This window comes from Solea solea, chromosome 12, assembly GCF_958295425.1.
Source record: "Solea solea chromosome 12, fSolSol10.1, whole genome shotgun sequence".
NCBI classification, from domain to species: domain Eukaryota; kingdom Metazoa; phylum Chordata; class Actinopteri; order Pleuronectiformes; family Soleidae; genus Solea; species Solea solea.
The window spans coordinates 12,977,953-12,998,770 of NC_081145.1; the positions used below are offsets into that span (position 1 = coordinate 12,977,953).

At 39.6% G+C, this 20,818-nt stretch overlaps 2 protein-coding genes across 5 annotated transcripts; one reads left to right on the forward strand and one right to left on the reverse strand.

Annotated features, from left to right (window-relative positions):
• Positions 1 to 1,930: 1,930 nt before the first annotated feature.
• svip (small VCP interacting protein) lies at positions 1,931 to 5,493 on the forward strand. 3 transcript variants are annotated; one of them, XM_058644971.1, is made up of 5 exons: positions 1,945 to 2,183; positions 2,338 to 2,401; positions 3,056 to 3,106; positions 3,959 to 4,072; positions 4,286 to 5,493. In XM_058644971.1, the coding sequence occupies exons 2-5, from the start codon at positions 2,339 to 2,341 to the stop codon at positions 4,298 to 4,300; spliced, it is 243 nt and encodes an 80-aa protein (XP_058500954.1). In that variant the 5' UTR covers positions 1,945 to 2,183; position 2,338; the 3' UTR covers positions 4,301 to 5,493. The 3 variants fall into 3 exon arrangements, with proteins under 3 accessions (XP_058500955.1, XP_058500954.1, XP_058500953.1); XM_058644972.1 differs by lacking the exon at positions 4,286 to 5,493 and adding an exon at positions 3,500 to 3,546 and having other exon boundaries at positions 1,931 to 2,401; XM_058644970.1 differs by having other exon boundaries at positions 1,949 to 2,401.
• Positions 5,494 to 5,867: 374 nt separating this feature from the next.
• LOC131469692 (growth arrest-specific protein 2) lies at positions 5,868 to 20,618 on the reverse strand. 2 transcript variants are annotated; one of them, XM_058644960.1, is made up of 9 exons: positions 20,354 to 20,618; positions 18,546 to 18,735; positions 17,273 to 17,434; positions 15,162 to 15,292; positions 12,044 to 12,185; positions 10,926 to 10,989; positions 10,548 to 10,776; positions 10,348 to 10,455; positions 5,868 to 7,184 (listed from the first exon to the last, which is right to left on the reverse strand). In XM_058644960.1, the coding sequence occupies exons 3-9, from the start codon at positions 17,415 to 17,417 to the stop codon at positions 6,975 to 6,977; spliced, it is 1,029 nt and encodes a 342-aa protein (XP_058500943.1). In that variant the 5' UTR covers positions 17,418 to 17,434; positions 18,546 to 18,735; positions 20,354 to 20,618; the 3' UTR covers positions 5,868 to 6,974. The 2 variants fall into 2 exon arrangements, with proteins under 2 accessions (XP_058500943.1, XP_058500942.1); XM_058644959.1 differs by lacking the exon at positions 18,546 to 18,735 and having other exon boundaries at positions 20,354 to 20,617.
• Positions 20,619 to 20,818: the final 200 nt, after the last annotated feature.

Below are 20,818 nucleotides of genomic sequence, written 5' to 3' on the forward strand. Positions count from 1 at the left end.
CTAGCTATGATAAGATTTCTTTGTATTTAAGTTTTATATATAAATATAATATGATTTAATATTATATAAATATATATATGTATTTGTTTTAATGTAACCTTTTTTTAACCAGGAAAATCCCATTGGCATTAAGAACCTGGCCAAGACAGGCAGCAGAAAATACGGAATACTACAAACACAGGCAGAAAACAAATAAAAAGAATCCAGATTAAATGTATAAGCACATACAGTACAAGTACATGTTGTGGAGTTGGCCTCAAAAACTCTGGTTCTAGACATTTCAAGTTTTTGACAGTTTTACTGCACTACATAATAATTTCTCACACATGAAAAACTTTTTGGAGCACATACAGAACATGTTTGTCTACAACACCATCTGGTGCAGTTTACCATCCACTCACAGACCAAAAAGAGCACATCCATCTATAAATACGAGGTATGTCCGTCTGTTCTGCTAATAACATAACTGTCCAATGGAACACCAGTGTGTTTGGATAAGAAATACAAGAAAAAACAAAAGGAATTAGGTACATGTTGAACAGGTACTGACATTACGCACACATCCTTGTTAGAACTCCACATGGACTACTGCTCCTGACAAGGTCAGTATTAACTACAGTAACATTTCTGACAGCAGACACATATAGTTCACTATAATGCATTCAATATCATTATCCTGTTAAGTGACATCAGACAGACAGACAGACAGACAGACAGACAGATCAATAGATAATTGACTGTCTAGGGTAATACAATTTGGAGTTCAATGCTATTAAAAAATAATGCAGTTATCATCTATGTAGAAGAGGAAATGTATTGTTAATCTCAAGGAAAATTATATATTCAGCATACTGTTTAAACCAGGGGTTTGAAACTCAAATGACCTGGGGAACACTGAGCATCTGGTCAGGAGGGGGTCGTCAAGTGATGAACTTTTCAGTTGGGGTGGGCGATGTGAACGATATTCTATTATGGTATCAAAAAAAACCCAGAAAGTGTTTGTTTTGATATGATATGAACTATACTATACAGTTCACAATAATAAACATTTTGATGATGCGAAATGAATCTATTAATAAAGAAACACAGAAATAACTTATTATGACTTGATATTAAGTGGCGGGCCACATGAAATTGTTTGGAGGGCCACATAAGATGTCTGGTTTAAACTGTGTCATTAATTCCTGTTTACTGTCTTGAATATGGGTTATGGGTGCATTAAGAGACTTGCACTATTTTGAAATGTATTTGATATTGCCTTTGTATACCAAATATCAAAAAAGGTTACCCAACAAAGGCACGGGTTAGAAGCAATAGTCTTGTCTTCTCCTCCGACTAAGACTCCAGAGTAGTCAACAGGTCTCTTTTGAGTCATGTGCTGTACCTGCTTTACATTTCAGATTTCAGTAAAGGACAGTGTGTGGTCTCCTCCCCCTCACTGTTGGGATTTTAGGTAAAACAATATGCAATATTATATTAAACATGATGTATGTATAAATGTATTTTTTTTTCCAGGAAAAAAAACCTGTTACTGGTTGGACATACTTTTTCACAGTACTGTACATGGACTACATTAGTGGATAAATATAAAATGCATACAAATCTTTTCTGTTGAGTTTAACCCCCCTCTAACCTAAAAGACCTAAACCCAGAAACAAGCACTCCATGTGTGGATTTAGTTTCTGGGTTTAGTGTATTTGTTTAAGTGCTGTAACCCCTGCTGACCACGTGGTGGCGCTGTAGCCACACTAACACAATTATTGTACCTATACGCTGAGCTATGTTCAAAGTCACAAAAAACTGACATCATGTACAATGAATCAATTCTATCAATATCAAGTTAGTTACAGCGCTTCTTATATTTGACAAACAGCAATACACGGGTATTGGTGTTAAACCGCTGACATCACAGTTGTGTGCCTAAAAAGGCTAGTAGCTGCGTTTGTCAACGTACCGCCGTTGAACGCATCCTGGTAGATTTGCCAGCCAGCTGAACTCTGACCAAAACAAACCGAGAGGGAAAATATTTGACTGACTCTGAAACAGCTGACTTCTAAATGCCGAGGGGATTAAACAAGAGGTGTGGATAGAGACTGTATGTAGCGTTGGCTAGCTGTAGTGCTAACGCTATCGTAGTGAAGCTACCGTTAGCCACCGGTCACGTAATGCCAGGCGAGCCAACGGTAACTAGAAGTAGCGGCTGCTTCTTCTACTTTAAGCACAACTCTTTGAAACGACCCTCTAAACAAACAGCTGCGTGGGCTAAACTAAAACACTGATACTTCATTTTCAACGCTGTGTTTTTTGTTGCTGCCTTGGATCGACCACTCACGTCAGTATGGGGATGTGCCTTTCGTGCCTTTGCGGTGAAGCGGACGACGTCGTTATCACTCCAGATCCTGTAAGCGAAATGACTACAGCACTAATCCAAGTGTAATGTGTTGCATATGTTCCCAGACCTTTTGTGTTACACTGCACATCATTTCAGCCTCCGTGACTTAACAAACAGGCTTTATACTGGGTCATGTTCAGGAGGCGTTGGCTGTATTCCGCCTCTGTAAACACCGGCATGTTTAACTCAGCTGTAGGCCCAACACTGTCAACAACGTGAAAACCTACGTCTTCCATATGGACGAGACGATACATGATGTTAATCCTCATCGGTATTAAAGCATGAATTGACCGTGGTGAATTCCAGTTATCTGAAGAGGTGGGGGAATCTAATATGGCACAACACGTGATTGACTTGTAAACGCTTTCTAGCTCGCTAGCATACAGTCCTAGTGATGTATGCCACTTAAAGTGTCACAAGGGGTAGTCTGCATCTTTTCAGCCACCCCAATGATGGACATGATCACAAACAAATGTTGTGGTCATATATTTGGTGTAGTAAAGTTATGTATTTTGTAATGTTGGTCGAAAAATGTTTTGGTTACATATATTTTTTTAAATAAATTTTGTAGTATGTGGTTTTCATATTATAATAATGCCCACTGATGCCTTGTGTTTGGCCTCACTGGCCCATCGTGTTTACAGCTTTTTATGTTTTTAACAGGAAACAAGGAGACGGCAGTTAGCTGAGGCTGCTGAGAAGAGACAAAAGGAGGTCAGTAATAAACATTTATGTATGAATGTAGCGCAAACTAATTACTTATAGTTTAGAAAGCAATACATCTTACTGCTGGCTGCAGTTGATGATGTGGTTGAATTGTATTTTGTGACATTGGGAGTTGTTTCAAAATTGTAATCTGCCTTACAAAGTACAATTCAACAGCAAAACACATCACAGCTTTGCAAAAGTGACCAAAAGCTATTCAGCACTTTATACTATCTAACATTGTAACCTCTCCAAAGGTAATATTTGATGTGTACTTATTAATGTTATTGCATCTTTAAAGGTTAATTAAAGTTTAACTTTTTAGCCCACTGTAAAATACATACACACCCCATTCAAGGCAGACACGCTTGACAGTGTGGTGAGTCATTTTTTATTGTACAGAAAAGCTTCATGCAAACCCGTAAGAGCCATACTAAAGTTGTATCAAGGTAAGTAGACATGGACCAGGTGAATCTTTTGGATTTGCTGGTATTTTAACCACCACATCTTGCTTCTCTGTCTCACTTTTTTCATCTTTAAATAATCGACATCCTTGCAATCCACACCCCCAAACTACCACATACAAAAGCCTGAGCCCCACTCCACAGTATTTTTACCCGTACTGCACTCTTCCAAACAGCTTCAGCTGAATCACTTATTTGGCATTTAAATACACTTTCGTAAGATGTGATAGCATATGCTTTGTGCATCCCGAAAAGCTTGCAGTAATACAAGTTATTCAAATCTGCTTTTGAAACACATGCATGCTTATAAAAACTTCTTGTTTAGAATTCTAACATAAGATACTTAAATAAAGCTTTTCCCTCTTAGTCCTTGGTCATTGTACATTCTGTGTTTTAGACAACATATAGGGGTGTCAAAAATCCAGAAGCGGTCGAGAGGAAAAGGAAGAAACAGGAAGAGACTGAGAAACAGGCGATGAACAGTTCTTTATCAGGTGGTGGTGGTTTAAAGGTAAGTTGTTTATCCTTGATATATTTTCATTTAAACTGTATAGTATTGTAAATGCAGGGCTTTTCTTATATGTCAAAAAAGGCAGCACAGATTTTATTTTTCAGTAAATCCACTTTAAAAAAAGAATGTGTATACATCATCAAGTCATTAAGCTTATCTTCCTGAAAACTACCGTAAATTGTTATAATCCCCCCATTTGTGTTTTTTCTGTAGTGGCAGATGGGATGAGTACACTGGTGGAAAAATGTGAAGAATTAAGTCTGAAGTTCCAAAAACAACATGGAGTGTTGCTGCAAGATGACTTGAAAAGTGTCTGAACTGCGGTTCACTTTTTCAACAATGTTTCCCCTGTTGACAAACGGTTACAGTTTTCCAGCGTCGTGTAATCTGATGTGAGGAAATAACAGCAGGACTAACCTCCTTCTCACTGAGTCACACAAAATATTTTGGATCTTTGTACAAGTCGGAGATGATGTTTATGCTTCACCACTACATTACTCATGTTAGTTTTTATAACCAGTGATTAATAATTACTTTATAATTGTCAATGTCCACATTACTTTTTGCATGACTTCTAAAATCCATGTCAGAAGTTGAACACAGTAAATGTTTACAAAGAAATTTTACTGTGCTCTTTGTCATGAGTTAGTGTACAGTAATATTAAGCTTCCAGGTACCATTCATTTCACATTATGAAATGCTCTATTTGTTGGTAACACGACATTTAGTACAAACAGTGTTGTAACATGTGTTTACCAAACTTATAATTCACTTTCTTGCTTTTCTCTAGAGTATTTTCCTGACTGCTTAATTTTACATCTCACATCACGTCATTGAGCATTCAGCTCAAATGACACACCTGGCAAACAAACACACAACCTTCAGATTTCAAAAGTGTAAAATGGGGAATACACCTTAATTTACCTTGTGAAGGTGACCTATTGCACTGGCGATGTTGATTGTCTTTTCATGCAGTCTTTGGTTTTTCTCTGAACAGTTTTGGTGTGTTGTTTTAAATTATAATGCATCTGAAATACATTACTGATGTGTTGCTCACTTTTTTAAATTACATTTCAAATGCATTTATGAATTGCCACAAGACAGAGAAGCTTTTGTTAGACATCTATTTTGTACACGGTTTGTCAGTCTTGACAAACAGGAATTGAGCTTGCTAACTTTTAATGGTGGGATAAAATGAATATCAACTGAAATGGAGACATGAAGAAACTGAAGGAAAGAATGTCTTAATTATTTATATTATGTTTTTTTTTTTTTTGTTGTTGTTAAACTTTGAATTGCTTTAATGAGAGCATTACTGATGGCCTTCACCTAACTCTAATGGCTTCCAGTGCATACACACTCTCTGTTTTGTAGATCAGGAAAGCCAATGTTATTTGCTACAATAAATCACATTTCTGCTACTGTTTTGTTTGTTTTCTTTTTGCACTTATATAGAAATAAAATCTCAGTTCATTCTCATTTAAATTATTAATGATGTAATGCGCAGTTGAGACTTATGTTTACTAATTAATATTAACATTGTACTGAACATGAAAGCATCACTCCATATGATATTCTGGTTTTTTTAGCTCACTCTGATGATCGAGACAAGACAAAAGCTGACTCACGGAAGTTTTGAATATGGTATACCATGATGTTTCAGACCCTGTGATGGACGAGCGACCTGTCCAGGGTGTGCCCTGCCTTTTGCTCCATGTGAGCTGCGATTGGCTCCAGCTCAACCTGCGACCCTTAAGACAGTAAAGTGGTTGAAAATGAGTGAAGATATTTCAAATTGTAATAATCAAGTTTTAAGAATTTATTGAAACTTGACATCTAAAAGCATATGTTGGATTTGTTTTACCACAGGCAGATCTGTGGATTACATGTCACATGTCAAAGTCACTGACCTGTAATAGTCGCATCTGTTTTCTGGTAAAGTGGGAAAAGCAATTCAATAAATGAACATGTGAATTATGTTTCTTAATTGTTGTGAAACACATTTCAGTCTTTAGAGGTGAATGGCATAAAACAAGTAAAAGAACTTAAACATTCGCCCTATGCCTGCTGGGATTGGCTCCAGCCGACCCTCGTGGAGAATAAAGCAATAGAATATGAATTAATGTAAAGATGATTGTCAAATAGTTATATTTAGTTAGATGTATAAAAATGCATTGCACAGAATATTTGTACAAACAATCAAAGCATTGCAAGAACCTAATAAAAAATACACAAAATAAACGCCATAACATTTTACAACCAATACTTGGTTTTAGGGAGAGAATGTAGACATCGTGTCAATATTTGGTTAATTACATGACTCATCCACTATAATATATGGCAATCAGGTCAAAACGTCCTGGAGGAGGAAAAACGCATGAACAAAAGTGTCTACTTTCCATCAGCCATCACATACACATATGCTAATGAATACTGACCTCCTGTAGGTCCTGAAACCTGCACAACTTCACTCAGGACATGTATAAAAGCAGAGAAACACCATGGGCTTGATTACATTTAAACACCATGTGCACTAAAAAGTAGAAATTCTACCTACAAAAAAAAATCATATTGTATATCGTTTAAAATAACAGTTAGTGACTGATAAAGCCACCACTTCTCTTGTACCAAGTTAACTCATATTGTAATGTTCAATGCATTTGGCTTTAGTTTCACAGTTAATGTAAAACAAAATAAAACTTCCATTTGGTTGAATTATTTCAAAAAAACAAACCCACAAAAAAGCCCCAAGCATCACTATTACATACGTGAGTTTTCAATGAATGCTGTTGTGTCTGTTGCTACTGTATTAATAAACCAGGCATCATTATGTGAGATTGCCATATCCATCAGCCTTGTCCTCTGTGTCCTTTCACTAATGACAAACTACAGTCTCATCTCTTTATTTTTTGCTGCGGTAGTGTGCTGCCACCACCAGGTAGCTGTCGGGCGCGAGGTCCTTGATATTTGGGGACTTGATGCTGATGGGAGACGTCTTGCCCTCCACCCGGGAGATTTGGAGCATGCGGCACGGGTCGTGTTTCAGCAGGTAGCTTTCAAAGGTCTCCCAGCCTCCACCAACACGCACCATCACGTGCTTGTTGTGCAGCATCTGCGGAGAGAAATTGGATTATGGGGGTGCACAGTGTGTTGAGCTCTCACTTCGACACTTCAACTAATGTAGTGATAGAGTTGAAGTTGAATGGACAGTCCGGCATGGCTTTGATGTCAGAGCTTGTTGATGGATGTGGAGGCCTCAGACTGGTTGATGTCCCTGGTGGCAAAGGCTTTCTCTGTAACAGCCTAATGCCTTGTTAAGCAGGTACTGACAAAACAAACAAGAGTTAGAATTCTGGGATAACATAATGCACATGCACTATGATGCTTGTACAAAGCAGGTGTAATGTATACTGTGTTCACCATACACAGTAAAATCAGTACTTTAGCTTACTAACCTTTAATAACTGGCTACAAACACAAATACAGCTGAGCCTTGCATGACAGTTTGCTCATAAACGTCAGTATTGCACACTTTAAACTGGCATCTGCGAAACTGAACGCTTGTCCAACCAGCTAGAACTAAGTGGTAGACAGAAAGACAAAATAAAATAAAATAAAATAAAAAATACATAAAAACCTTTACTGTGCTCAATCAATAAGCAGTATTTTTCCATCTCATTAAATCTGCAATATTAGTTTCAAAATGATGCCACCTGCTGTATCAGGGCACATTCTCAAGGTTGGCTACCATGGCAACATGAACCATTATAATGGTGAGAAGAAGAAATGAAGGCTCTGGTATATTGAATGCTCAGACACTTGCATTCCCCAGAGACTGTGAACATAAAACACGTCTGCCCGACCATGGAGCCTTATCACCCCTGTACCTCATTAACACATCATTACACCTCCACTAAAACAAGCTTGTTCACTGAAGGCCTTCCTCACAGGCACTGTGAATAAATAGGTCATCATGAAGACCTTTTAGACGACAATCAGTAGGATCACGATTCAGACAAATACTAAATCATTTGATGAAAACAAGAAAAGGATAAACTACCTCATGAGATTGTCACCTCATTCTGGCCAGATATTAGTCTTCCTGCCCTCCAGCATCATAACATGCAACATTTATAAGCCTCTTAAAAAATCAATCTAGGGGGCAGTGGCAGGGCAGTGCTTCCAATCACCAGCACCAGGCCTTCAGGCTTTGTGACTTTAATGGATCTGTGTGATGCAGACCTGTTTCTATCATGCCACACTGGGACACGACCCTTGCTGGAGCTGGAGTTTACCCTCAGTAACCCAGAGAAGGGCACAGGCCCAGGGCTGAGCTAGGATAACGCTTTTCACAAACACTGCAATGTTACTCGGCCTCCTTCTTGAAGCTACAACCACCTCATTTATTCCACAAACTGAGAAGGTCAGCCTCTCAGGCTGTACACAGCATTGTGGAGCACTGAGTCTCAGATGTGCTGCATGTCACTGTTGTCCTCGCCAGTGACTGGCTTTTGTCTATTCATGCCTTTTCAGTTGAGACTGTTTCTGTGGGCTCGGGGGGGTAAAACCATCTGAGGAATGTTAATTAAAAAATCACAGCCTGCGTGAGGAACTATGGCAGAGACAGCTGATTTGAGGTTTACACTTGCTTTGACTGGGATCAAAAGATGTATCTGTAACTGTGACCGAGTAATACATGCAAACCTTTGTGTAATTCTGCATGTGACTAATTCTGTCTGGCCTAGAAGAAGAATCCTTTATCTGTTGTTCATCCTAAGGTTGTTTTTTTTCTCTCGGTTTAGTGTTATGTTTCTGTTTTCATTCATTTGAAATGACGGTCTGATGCCAGTACTGCACCAGCAGTGTGACTCTCTACCCATCTGTCCTTGGTTGCTCAGCAACACAATAAAGACTGAAGTCCATAGTTAATGAAAAAAACATAGAAATGATCGTGATGTTGTTATCACTAATATTTGATAACGCTCTTGTTTGTCCGTGCCTTCTAGTTAAATTAAAATTTGCTTTGGTTGGGATGTTATGTCCGTGGTTGCAATCTAATGAGCTGACAGTAGAGAGCATCCAAGAGTGAGCTCCCTTTTTTGCATGTCTGCACTTCGAAAACATTCGGTGCAATCGGCATGAATCACAAGCTTAGAGGTGTGAAGCCTGGTTGTGGGTTGCCAAGTAACCAAGATCCCAAAGGGACCAGTGTTATTCTCTAATCTGTGATCACTGCTATTTATCTCTCTCTAGTACCCGTTTTATTCCTCTCATCCAAAGTTGAGAGACATTTCTCAGACTGAAAGATTCAGTAAAATCCAGTTGCAACAGCCAGCACTGGGTGATACAGATTTTCCTAGTAGTAACTTGGTTATTATATCATTGAAAGATGTGTGGCTTCTATTTTCCTGTTACAACCAGTCAGCCACATTATGTTTGGCTGAAGATGGACATTGTTGGAATACCTTTACCAGTAAATGAGACCTCACAGCAACGACAGGCTCTTCAGACACAATGGTTGATTCACTGCCCAGCTAGTCCCATGTGTCAACGGGGTGCCATATGCTGGCTAAATGAAGAGGAATTCACACAGCACTGTGAATGAAATCATTTTTCTAAGGAAATATTAAGTCAAACTTGAAAGGTGAAGCTAATTCCAACCATTTTAATCATCATGTTTGTTTGTGTCTCAAATGCCAAATTTTTAATCTTAGTGGTCGATGTTTTATGTTAGTTTATTCTCTTTTAATCTGATGCAATGTTATGTCCTTGAGATGTGCTGTCAAAAGAAAATGCATTACAAATACACTCACCGTTATTTCAGTAACACTCTGCCTTTTGTGTTTAGTAACGCCATTAACATACCTGACACCATTCACGACTGGGAAACCAAAACTTTCATCTGGTTTGGCCTCCAACAAACTTCAGATTTCAGAGAGGCATAAAGTAATCTGGATTTAATCTACTAGTAAATGTGTTAACTTTACCCAAGAGTTATAAAAACAATGCTAAGAGAAATGCATTAATACATTTCAAATTTGAACAATAGAGTGGATTTGGTTTGCAAAGATGAGCAGTTATTTTGCCCTAGCAATATGTTGTTGTTGTGATAAAGATGTACACTATATCAGGGTAGTCTAGTCCCCTTTGGCTCTGCTTACACATCTTATTAGACTGTATAAACTGACTGTCTTTTAACCTAAAACAATCATGAATGATCATGAATACATTGAAACCTGAAGTTACATTACAGGGTAATGTTACGATATACTCACTCTGATAAAGAGCATCTTCTCCCCAACACGGTATCGACCCTGTGACTGTCTTTCTACACAAAATTTATTTGGACACTTGCAGGGGGGATCGTCAGCAATATGTCGCACCTGTAACACACACAAAGATACACTTATCACAGATGTTTCCCTTCTGACATCAAAAATAGAAACCAAATCAGGGACGAACTACACTGACTTACAGCGTCATCCAAAAGCTTTCCTGTGCTTTTCTTACTGGATGTCACTTTGGCCGGAGTCGGGGAAGGGGACGGAGTTGGGGAAGGGGATGGAGTTGGGGAGGGAGACGAAGCAGGAGATGGAGGGCGGGGCGGAGCTGGAGATTCGGGTGATGGAGGAGGTAGAGGCGCTTTCTCTTCTTGTTCAATTTCTTTCTCCAGTTTTATTAGGCCTGGGGGCTCCACGTTGTACCTATAGTACAGACCAAGGACATAAAGAGCACTGTCATTTAACTCAAGCGGAGAAAAAGAACACAAACAGTAAAATAATCCAACAATGTATATCTGTGTGAACAGTCAGAGATGTACTTAAAGAAAAAGTATGAAATACAAAGACCATACCTTGATGCTATTCGTCCCAACTCTAAGAGGCAGAGACATACCTCTCGTGGCTGCTTGTGAAGAACTATAGCAATAGATAAAAAAAAAATGCAGGTACTTATCATATATTTATTACACAGACACTGTATCTGATGCAGTGAATCAGGATGAGTGGCAGTGGAAGGAAAATACACGATGAAAGGGCATTAACGTCATGCATTCAAACATTTCACTCTTTTGCAACCAATTATCCCAAATCAAATGAAAGTATTGCTGCAATTGTCTTGAGGTGCAGATATTTAAGTGCCTCTATATGACCTTTATGAGCAGACAGTGAGAGGGGATGAAGGATGAATGATACACAACACACCACACCATGCATCATGGCCAACCTGCTGTTGTTCCATCTACTTCTGAACTGATAAATCCATCCAGAGCAAGAAATCAGGGACAAGAGAGAAAAGACAAGAAAGTAAGAACAGATGTTACCCGTTACTGTACTGTTAATGTCCACTGCATGTGCAGGAGCAGTGCTGAGAGCCTACTGTGTGAGCCTGCAACTTGGCCTTCATTAACTGCATAGTTTTTAAATTGCTTAGTGATGGGCGTCAAGCCATTAGTCAGAAATGAAATATTTCAGGCATTTCGGTTGTAGGCGAGGCCACGTACTGTATGTATGTGACTGTCAGTCCAGACATAGCTGAATACATATTTCAGACACATAATATTGTGATGTGCAAGAAATCCTTGCTGTGGAGAGACATAGATAACACAGTGTGTGAGTGCAAAAAGGAGGAAGAGAGCAAATTGGCCTGTGAGCTGAGGAAAACATTTGCATATTGTTGGCCTACTTTCCCGCTAACTAATCACCATGCTGTGTGCGTGCCTTTTGTTTCACTACAGACATTTTTTTTTGACCAGGTAGAGCGCCAAGCAGATGCGTGTCCTTTGAGCCACAGAGTGGAGAAGAGGGAGGCAGTTCTCAACCTGTGTGATAGTCTACCTGCACAATCAGGCCATTCACAGAAAATAGAAACCTGACTCCAATGTCTTGGCAATGCCAGTGACAGCCAAAGACTAACAGTGATGTATGTGAACGAAAGGTTTGTCCAACATAAAGATTGGTTTTGCAGACTCACCTAAACCCTCTGACTCAAACAGACATGTTTCTCCAACTCCAACCTCACGACACCAGGCCAAGAAGTTAGCTGTGTTGTCACGTGCAAAAAAGGAGCCGGAGGGAGCACTCCGCCGACATGGTATCCTCCGATATGGAATACTCTGTTACAGACAAAAAGGTTAGTAGATATGTTTCTGTACAGTCATGAACATGGAATACGTCCCCCTAACTTTGTTTGACAAAGACAAAAACACGGGCCCGCCAGAGTTGATTTGTTGACTTTTCATCAAAACCCATATAATTTAAACTCTTCTCAATGATTTCTAATGGATCTACTGGGACGCTGGCTTCAGATCAGGATCAAGGACCTTTTTGTTCTTACAGATCAATATGGGAAATGGCAGGTTAAAAAACCCTGGCTACTTTACCAGGCCCTCTGTGATTTGGGATCAAATGACAAGCTCATGGGTTTCAGCCCCCACATCGTCTGTTCAGAGAGATTTATGCGCCTTCCTGTGGTTTTTTTACAGGATATGTGCGTCTGTGCTATGAGAAAGGTGCAATGAGCTCATGCGGGAAATATGCATGCTTTAGTGGGTATTTTTCTTTTCTTTCCAGGGTCTCCTTTTGACTTTCTGGGATCCTTTGTGTTGTTGAATTACATTGCATTCCTGCAGAAATAATCTCTAACAATCATAATGACATGTTATTATATCCGAGGTGCCTCGTTGAATTATCTACATGTCTGACTATTGTACAGACGGGGCAGACCTTTTGGAAGACATTATGTTCAAGGATGGGAAGTAATAATATGCACAGGGAAATACTTTGCTCAAAAATCCCATAATTGTTAAATCAAATTATTTATGTACAGCTGCCTTTGCCTTCACAGCTGTACATGAACTCTTACAAATAGTTCAACACCTTAAGACATATTAGTGGGAATCGGAGAACGCCAGGCCAGCTCTTTTTTAACTGTTTCTAGACTTTGCATTAAGACGTAACCAGCTGCTAGTTGTAGCTTAGCTACAGTGGTCATCATGTTCTCATCTAACTCATCATGTGAGGCAAAAGTGCATAATAATGCTATAGGCTTCCAGGAAAATGGCGATAAATCACAACAGCTGATAAAATAGTTGTATTGATCTTGGCACATGGTCGTAATATGACACAGAAAAAAAAAAGCAGCTTAATTCATCTGTAATTGATTGATTGATTGACACAAACACGTGGGAAGACGTGTGAGAGACAGCATCTACTGTACAAAGTGTGATATATAATTTCTCTCGGCTGGAATCACTTAGTCTCACTCCACTCCCCACATTGATTTATAATGGGACTTGAATCCAGACAAAGTCCTCTTTAAAATGGTTATGTGTCAACAGCAACAGCCAGCAAGGGACACTACAAGCTAGAATTATGTGTCTGACCTGTAAAATGGGGTACTGTGTATCAGATATTAAAGCTATAAAACGGGGGAAATGTTATAATTTCTTTATCTCTATCTCGTCCTGTCTATAAAGAGGTTACTTGTCTTAAAATAGCAAAACAAATCAACATATGGGTCCAAAACAAGTTGCTTGTCCTGTACTTGGTAAATCACATTGACGATAATTCTTTAGAATGTGGCTTTGATTATGAAAAGGTTCTTTCTCAGGACTCCTCTCTGTTTGTCTCCACGATCAATAGGCTCCTTTATTTCAGTAGCTCCTCAGTCGTCCCACGGTCAGTGACCTCAAGTATTTCTTCACATCTGTGCTGCTGCACTCACACTAAGATCAGCAGACAAACTGTCATCAGTGCAGTAATGCCTCAGTGCAAACATCAACAATGCTCACCAAGGAGCCAACTAATGAGTCTTTTGCTGCTTTCCCTCTGTCTAATAAAGACCGTGCCCAATCAATCGCACTGAGCACCAGACATGTCGCGTCGGTAAGTTGATATCCACATTAACTGCAGATGTTGACACAAACATTCATGGCTACAAGTTAAAGACTTAACTCATTGTCTACCACTTTATCCTCCACGTGAGGGCCGCAAGGCTGCTGGAGCCAAACCCAGCTGACACCACATTCTTATAGTGTCCAATTAACCTCTGCATGTTTGTGGACTGTGGGAGGAAAATAGAGACTCCATGCAGAAAGGCCCTCCGTCCGGGTCTTTTTTCCAGTAAGGCAACAGTACTAGTACTAGCCACTAATCTGCCATGTGGCTTTATAGAACAAACAAACTATTTTATTTTTATTTATAAACTCTCATAAAGCCACATTTTGGTCTGGAAGGCTACAAGCTCTACAAATGCTCATGAAAGGATACTTCTGCAGACAAACACAAATCATTTCTAAATGATTTATTTTCCTTCCCTTGAATGTCACTGAAGTGGCCCTAGACCTGATATAGATCAGAGATTTTCATTTGCTTTCTTCAGCACTGACCCAGTTAAATATGCATTTTACTGATTGCTAAGGTGAAATTACAAAAACAACAATAATCTGCAAAGTTAGCTTTTTATCTCCCGATATCAATAAGCCCCCACTCAAAGCTCAAAAGAAATCAACATTCAACATATTTTTCCAATTCTCACAAGGGATGTGGGGCCCCATCAGTTAATGTGTCCCTGCCAGGCTTATTTTTTCTTTTTTAGCCCTGCTGAAGGCTGCCAGCCCCCATCCCCCACCCCACCTTTGTGCACTACTTTCTAAAATTGCAGTGGTCCTTGTTAAGTAGAGACTGATGGTCGTTGCAGAGCTGGTAAAACCAATGTGACACAGTTTTAAAACAAATGCTTATAAATATTATGATATTATAAATAAGTCTTTCTGATTGCTATTGCTGTGCATAAAAATTTAATTTATGTCACAATGCAAAAACCTGTATTACTTAGTATGGCTGGATGTCACATTGCTTATAATCAAGAGGGAGAGTTGTGTAAATAGCTGAGCTTGTCAGTCAGTCTGATCCAGCCTCTCAATAATGCCTGACTGATGTTTCCTCTGCCTGAAAGAATTTTCTGTCAGATCATTCAAGATGAAAGTCAGTTAGGAACATTTTCAGCCCAGACCTGGCTTCCAGATTAGTGTTATCACCAAATCTGTTATCATGCCAGACTACTGTTATACTCCAAGTTTGCTCTATACCTTAGTATTGCCAAGGGCGGGCAGATCTCCATTACTCTGCCTGAACTTCTCCTGTAGTGTCTCAGCCAGCTGGCACAACAGGAATCCATTGTCTAAGCGATCCATGAAGCTCTCGCCGGTGATTTCCAGACCTGACCAGGGAACACATAAAGAAAGAGTCCAGCATAAAAATAGTGCTCATGTATAAATATATACTGTATAAGGAAATATAATCTGGTCCCTTGTCCATTCCCAGTTGGAGCTGAATTTAAGGGGTTGTTGTTGTTAACTCACAGAAACCACTTGGGCGTCTGAGCTTATTATACACTGTTGGGTTTAAGCATTTCTGCAAAAGTGTTCAAATTTTACAACATGGATCTGAGTGAAACTGGGGGGACTTTCTGGGAAAACACTGTGGGGTAGAAATGACACATATGAAAAGGTATCATGTGATTGTATATTGGAATGCTTCATTATTCTGCACAGTCCCAGAGATGGATTGGTGATCAACATGTGGTGTCCAGTTGACTGACTTCCAGAGGACCATTCTTTCTCAGTTAGATCATTGTGAAATAGGAGGTGGTGGCAGGGGGGTGTCTGTGGAAAGAAACTGGAGAGATTTTTTTTTTTTTTTTTTTATCCCTTTTCTGTTTCTTATAGGAGGAGGGGTCTGAGGGGTTTGACATTTAATGAGTTCCAAATGTTGTAAATGAGCGCAGAAAAAAAAAAGATTGAAATCTTGAAAAATACTCAGTGAGCTCCCGTCTTATATGTTCAGACTCTCCCCCACTCTTGTCTTTGTGTAGGGCTCTCAAGGAAATATTTAAACTTCTGCATATACTTCTGCCTATGAGCGGCTCAGTTCCTTTCACCACCTTCAACAACATCAAAATGACTCTCCAGTATTATCAAGCATCCACTTCCCACTCAATCAGTGGACTCTTCCTTGTACCACACCACTCCTCCCACCTGAAACTGTAAACCCTGCTCTGCATGTCAACACTGTTTCCCTTAGACTTTACCGAGAATGCAAAATATGGCACAAAAATCAACCTGGTTAAAAACTGTGAATTTACGGGTAACAAATGGATGCTTGCGCTTCAGAAGGCTTAAACAGTCCATCACCACAGCGAGCCCAAGGTTTCTATTGCACTTGTTTCCAGAACAAACACACGCACTGCCAGAGACAACAGGGAATATAATAAAGTTGTTTTAAGTTGTTAACAAATAGGCAGGAATCCGTTTCAGGAGCTTAATTGGGTCAGTTTGACAAATATCTGCTGGACGAACACAGTCCACAGAGTATCCAATAACTCCCAGTCATTAGGTGAACTATTTGAAATGCAAGCACACATGGTTCAAAAAGTTTATTTTCAAGAAAAACGTCTCCTCATAAATTCACGGCAGTGACATATCTTAAAATGTATGCCAACTCTAGTTAGAGCTGCCACTTTTTTAGAGTTTTTCTACCAACTTTGTGTGTCGTTAACCCCAAATCTGAAGCAATGTCAGTTAAATTCATCACAGGTGGATTTACTAGTGACAAAGTTCAGTTTAGATCCACAGAGGAGCACAGCACCATATATTATACAACAACAGCCTTACACAAAGCTTTTGTTGTTCCCTCCGCTGCTTATTCTCAACCACTGGCTGTGCAGTATTCACAAAGTGTTAATGATCTCCATTATTCAATTAAGGCAAACCTGTGGGAGAGTGTGTGAACATGGAAAGAAGTCCACACAGTCAGGTACTTTAAAATAGTTTGTAATGAGGTTCAGATTGATTCCAGGTCCCTGCAGAGGTGTTTACATCAGCAATACCAGTTCAATTACTGTTAGCGATCATGAAATCTACAGGGTTTTTTTTCCTAGAGCCAAGCTATTTCAAAGAGTCCGTGTTGGATACACCAGCGACACCAGAAAAGGTAATTACAACTAACTTAGCTGATGTGGAATTTTAATGCAAAACCTATGAGCTACTATTTGATTCGTAATTTATTTAACTCAAAGTGACTGTGTGTAGCTATAACAAATACCAATAGATTGTAGTAAGCTTTTTCACAAGATGACTCATAAACTCATGAATATAATAACATCCTGTTGGTGTCATGTGCTGGAGTGAGAGTCACTTACCGAGAATATTAGTGAGCCACAGGGCCAGGTCCTCCTTCATGGGCAGCAGGCTGGCTTCATGTCGACTGGCCAGCCACTGGTGATACTGCTGCATGTCTGTGAGGCCAGGGCTACTGGGATGTTTAGGGCTCAGGGAGCTGCACATAGTTCCCTACAGACAGCCTGAGGAAGACGGGGACACACTGTAACCTTCAACATAAATGCAGAGGTGTCATGTAAATCTACTAGGCATGAGACGATACCACTTTTTTGTGTCCGATACATTGCTCAGCTAAAATGCGTGGTGAAGCATGCAATATAGGATTTTGGATTGTATCGGATTTTACATTTTCATCTGTCCGATATCCGAACCGGTCAGATACTGATTTTGACCAGTAACTGACTGATACTGATTTCCATCCCTAAAATCTACATGCAGTGCTTTTGTCCTCTTGGAGAGTCCATCTGATAACATGAGATGTTCTCATGGATCCTGGCAGCACTAGTCTTATATCATATGGTCTAAATCAATACGTTATTATTATGATCTGATCCAGAGGCTGCTACTGACATCAGTATTCAGGGCAATACAGCAAATGAGACATTTCTCACAGTCTTCTTCAATAAGATGCTCCCAATGAGCTCTAAAGTGAAAATCATTCACACTTCAGTCCAGTGTCACTCCATTAATGTTTTTTGAGGCTGAGACAAGTGAGTACTTAAAAAAACAAAAACAAATGGGCACCAGATGTAAGACAGGCACAACGACATACATGAAACAGGTCAGCAGTTAATATTCCCAGCTGTCATTACTGTGTCTGAATATACTGCTGACTAATGTAAAGTTGAGTGATACAGAGAGAGGTGACAGATCCTCTGCTGGTGTCACACGACTTGTTATTCAAGACCAAGTCCATATAAATGAGAATACACCATGCTACATCCTTTAGTTTCTTATTGTTCATCAATTAAAAACACAGATGACAGACCAATAGCACAATTGATAATAATAAGCTACTGTATACTATGTGTCATTGTGTTCATTGGCACATTAAACAAAAACAGAGAATGAAATGTAGTTGTTGTGTTTGTGCTGTATCACCTCCGGCCAGGACACAAGCATCTAACATTTCACTTTGGAATGCAAATAGTGACAAGATATCTGATGCAAATTACAAAAAGGGCTTATTCAAACACAGAAGCAAAGCTGCCCCGAACAACACGTTCATAGTGTGATGTCTGGAAAATGTAGTCTGAATACTGAGGGAGAGCAGCACAATGTGAGGAATCTGACCTTTAAAACTCTGCAACGTTTCAAGGTCCCACAGGAGTTGGCTGTAACCAAATCACACGGTGGTGCAACACTGGACATCAGGACCTTGATGTCCGACCAGGGTCGTCTTTATCTTCCAGAAGACAAGAGCTCCTCGTTGTGTACAAACACTCAGCAGTCTCACACAGGTGCTACATTCCCATGGTGGAGGCTGACAGACAGAACAAGGGAAGTGTCGTACATTGAGAATTCTCATGTCTCAATGTACGAGACCTTTTCATACAAGCTTGATGACTGGTGTTGTGTGTAAATAAAAACACCTGAACAATAGCAAGACCCTGGTTCTCTGAAAACTGGAGTGGAATCCTAGTTAATGTTACTGATAAAACTTGTGTTTATCCTGCTATTTAATTTCGAGAAATATCTGCTGTGATAAAAATCAATTACACTAGGTTTTGTGTTTTTCTCAGATGAAATACTCCTGAGAAAATTTTAAATGCGTAGTCGCAAAGCTGTATTGTTTTGTTTTCATTGTTTTACATAAACTACTTATTACTTCAAAATTATTATTATAACAGTATTCTCTCAACGGGACCGTGAATGAACATCCTGCTGGGTTTCCCCTACATTTTCCCAGGGAAGAGTCTTAAAAGAAACAACCAGCTGTTATTGAACATACTTGGTTTCTATCACCACACTGCAGCCTGACCTCCTCATTTTCCAGCCAAAAACACTGCGCCTGCATGGGCTTTATGTTGCATACACCATCTGCTAAAGTTTTTCAGAATCAGAAACTTCAGAGTCAGAATTACAATCAGAATCTGGCACGAACACATTCAAATATACATTTTCTCAGTCCCAGAGGCCTCATGACTTCAGCAAAGCCTTCATAAAAAGCTGCAGTTGGCTGCTGCTTGCTACAGGAAAGGCATATGGATGGGAAATTCGACTGCTGAATCCCATCAATTACAAAAAAAACAAGAGTGGCTCTGTCCTATTAACCCTCGGCAACGTTCATGCCTTTCTCCTCCACAGCAATAAACTGATCTGGAGACTAGTTTGTCCATTTAAACACGAGGACTTTGCATGTATGCATTCCACAAAGAAACTGTTTGGTGCATGGCATCAGCAGCTTTACATTGCCACCATCAGAAAATGTCAATGGAATCATAACATACTCATAATATATACATACTATACTACATCACAAGGCTTGCATATACTCCACAAACATAGCACACATTCAAACAAGTCACTTTGGTTTATAAGTGTCACACAAAAATACTCTAAATGTGCAAAGATTTGCACCAACAACAAACAGCGACATTTCAGTCAGACAGGCTATGTTACAAAATAGGCTATTAAGATTTAACTGTGTGATAACTGTTGTATCTATACCTCGTCAAACACTCAGCAATAACATTTTAAGACTGTGTTGCCTCCTCCTTTTGCAACTGCCTCAAATAAAAACAACCACATCAGACGTTTCACCATTCTGAAAATAGGATCAAGGGAGGATGCCTGATGAATTATGGCTGAACTCCAGCCCATTGCACACAATAATTAAAACCACTGAAATGTCTAAGTACAGAAGTAAAAGCAGAAATCACAGCGTGGATGATTAAACATACATTGAATTAGGTTTGAGATAAATAAAAACCACACGCTGTAACTTCAGGTTCAAGTGAGAATGAATTGAGCCTAAAAAAGTTACAGAAAATTGTAATTCTGAAAAGTGTAATGTCCCATCGTGATATGCATACAGACAGTCAGAAGTATGATAATCATTTAGAAGGCAGCGACAATGTATCGCAGGAGTCTGTGCTCACCCTGAGGCTTCAGCTTGTTGGTGCGCACCTTCCTCTCACTGTGAACTTCGGGGTCGCACTTTTCATGCTTTTCGCAGCGTTGCATCGACCCACAGGTTACACTCCACAACACTGAGCCAGTGTGGAGCGGGAATCTCTCTCTCATACTAGCATCTGACCGCACACACGTACGCGCGCTCGCGCTCGCGCTCACGCACACTAACACACTCCCACACACACATGCACAAGCACACATGTATGTACACACACACTCACCACACGCTGCTGCTGCTGCTGGTGATGGGAGGGAAGTTTCTTGCTGCTGGCGCTGCCTCCCCCTCTCCACTATTTGTGTTGTCCCATATTAATATCAGATGTTCATATTGTATGTGCGTAATTATCTTCTTATTTTATACATTTAGGTTTTACTTTTATATTATATTGTATCTTTTCCATCTTAAATCGTATCCTCTTATTTCATTGTTT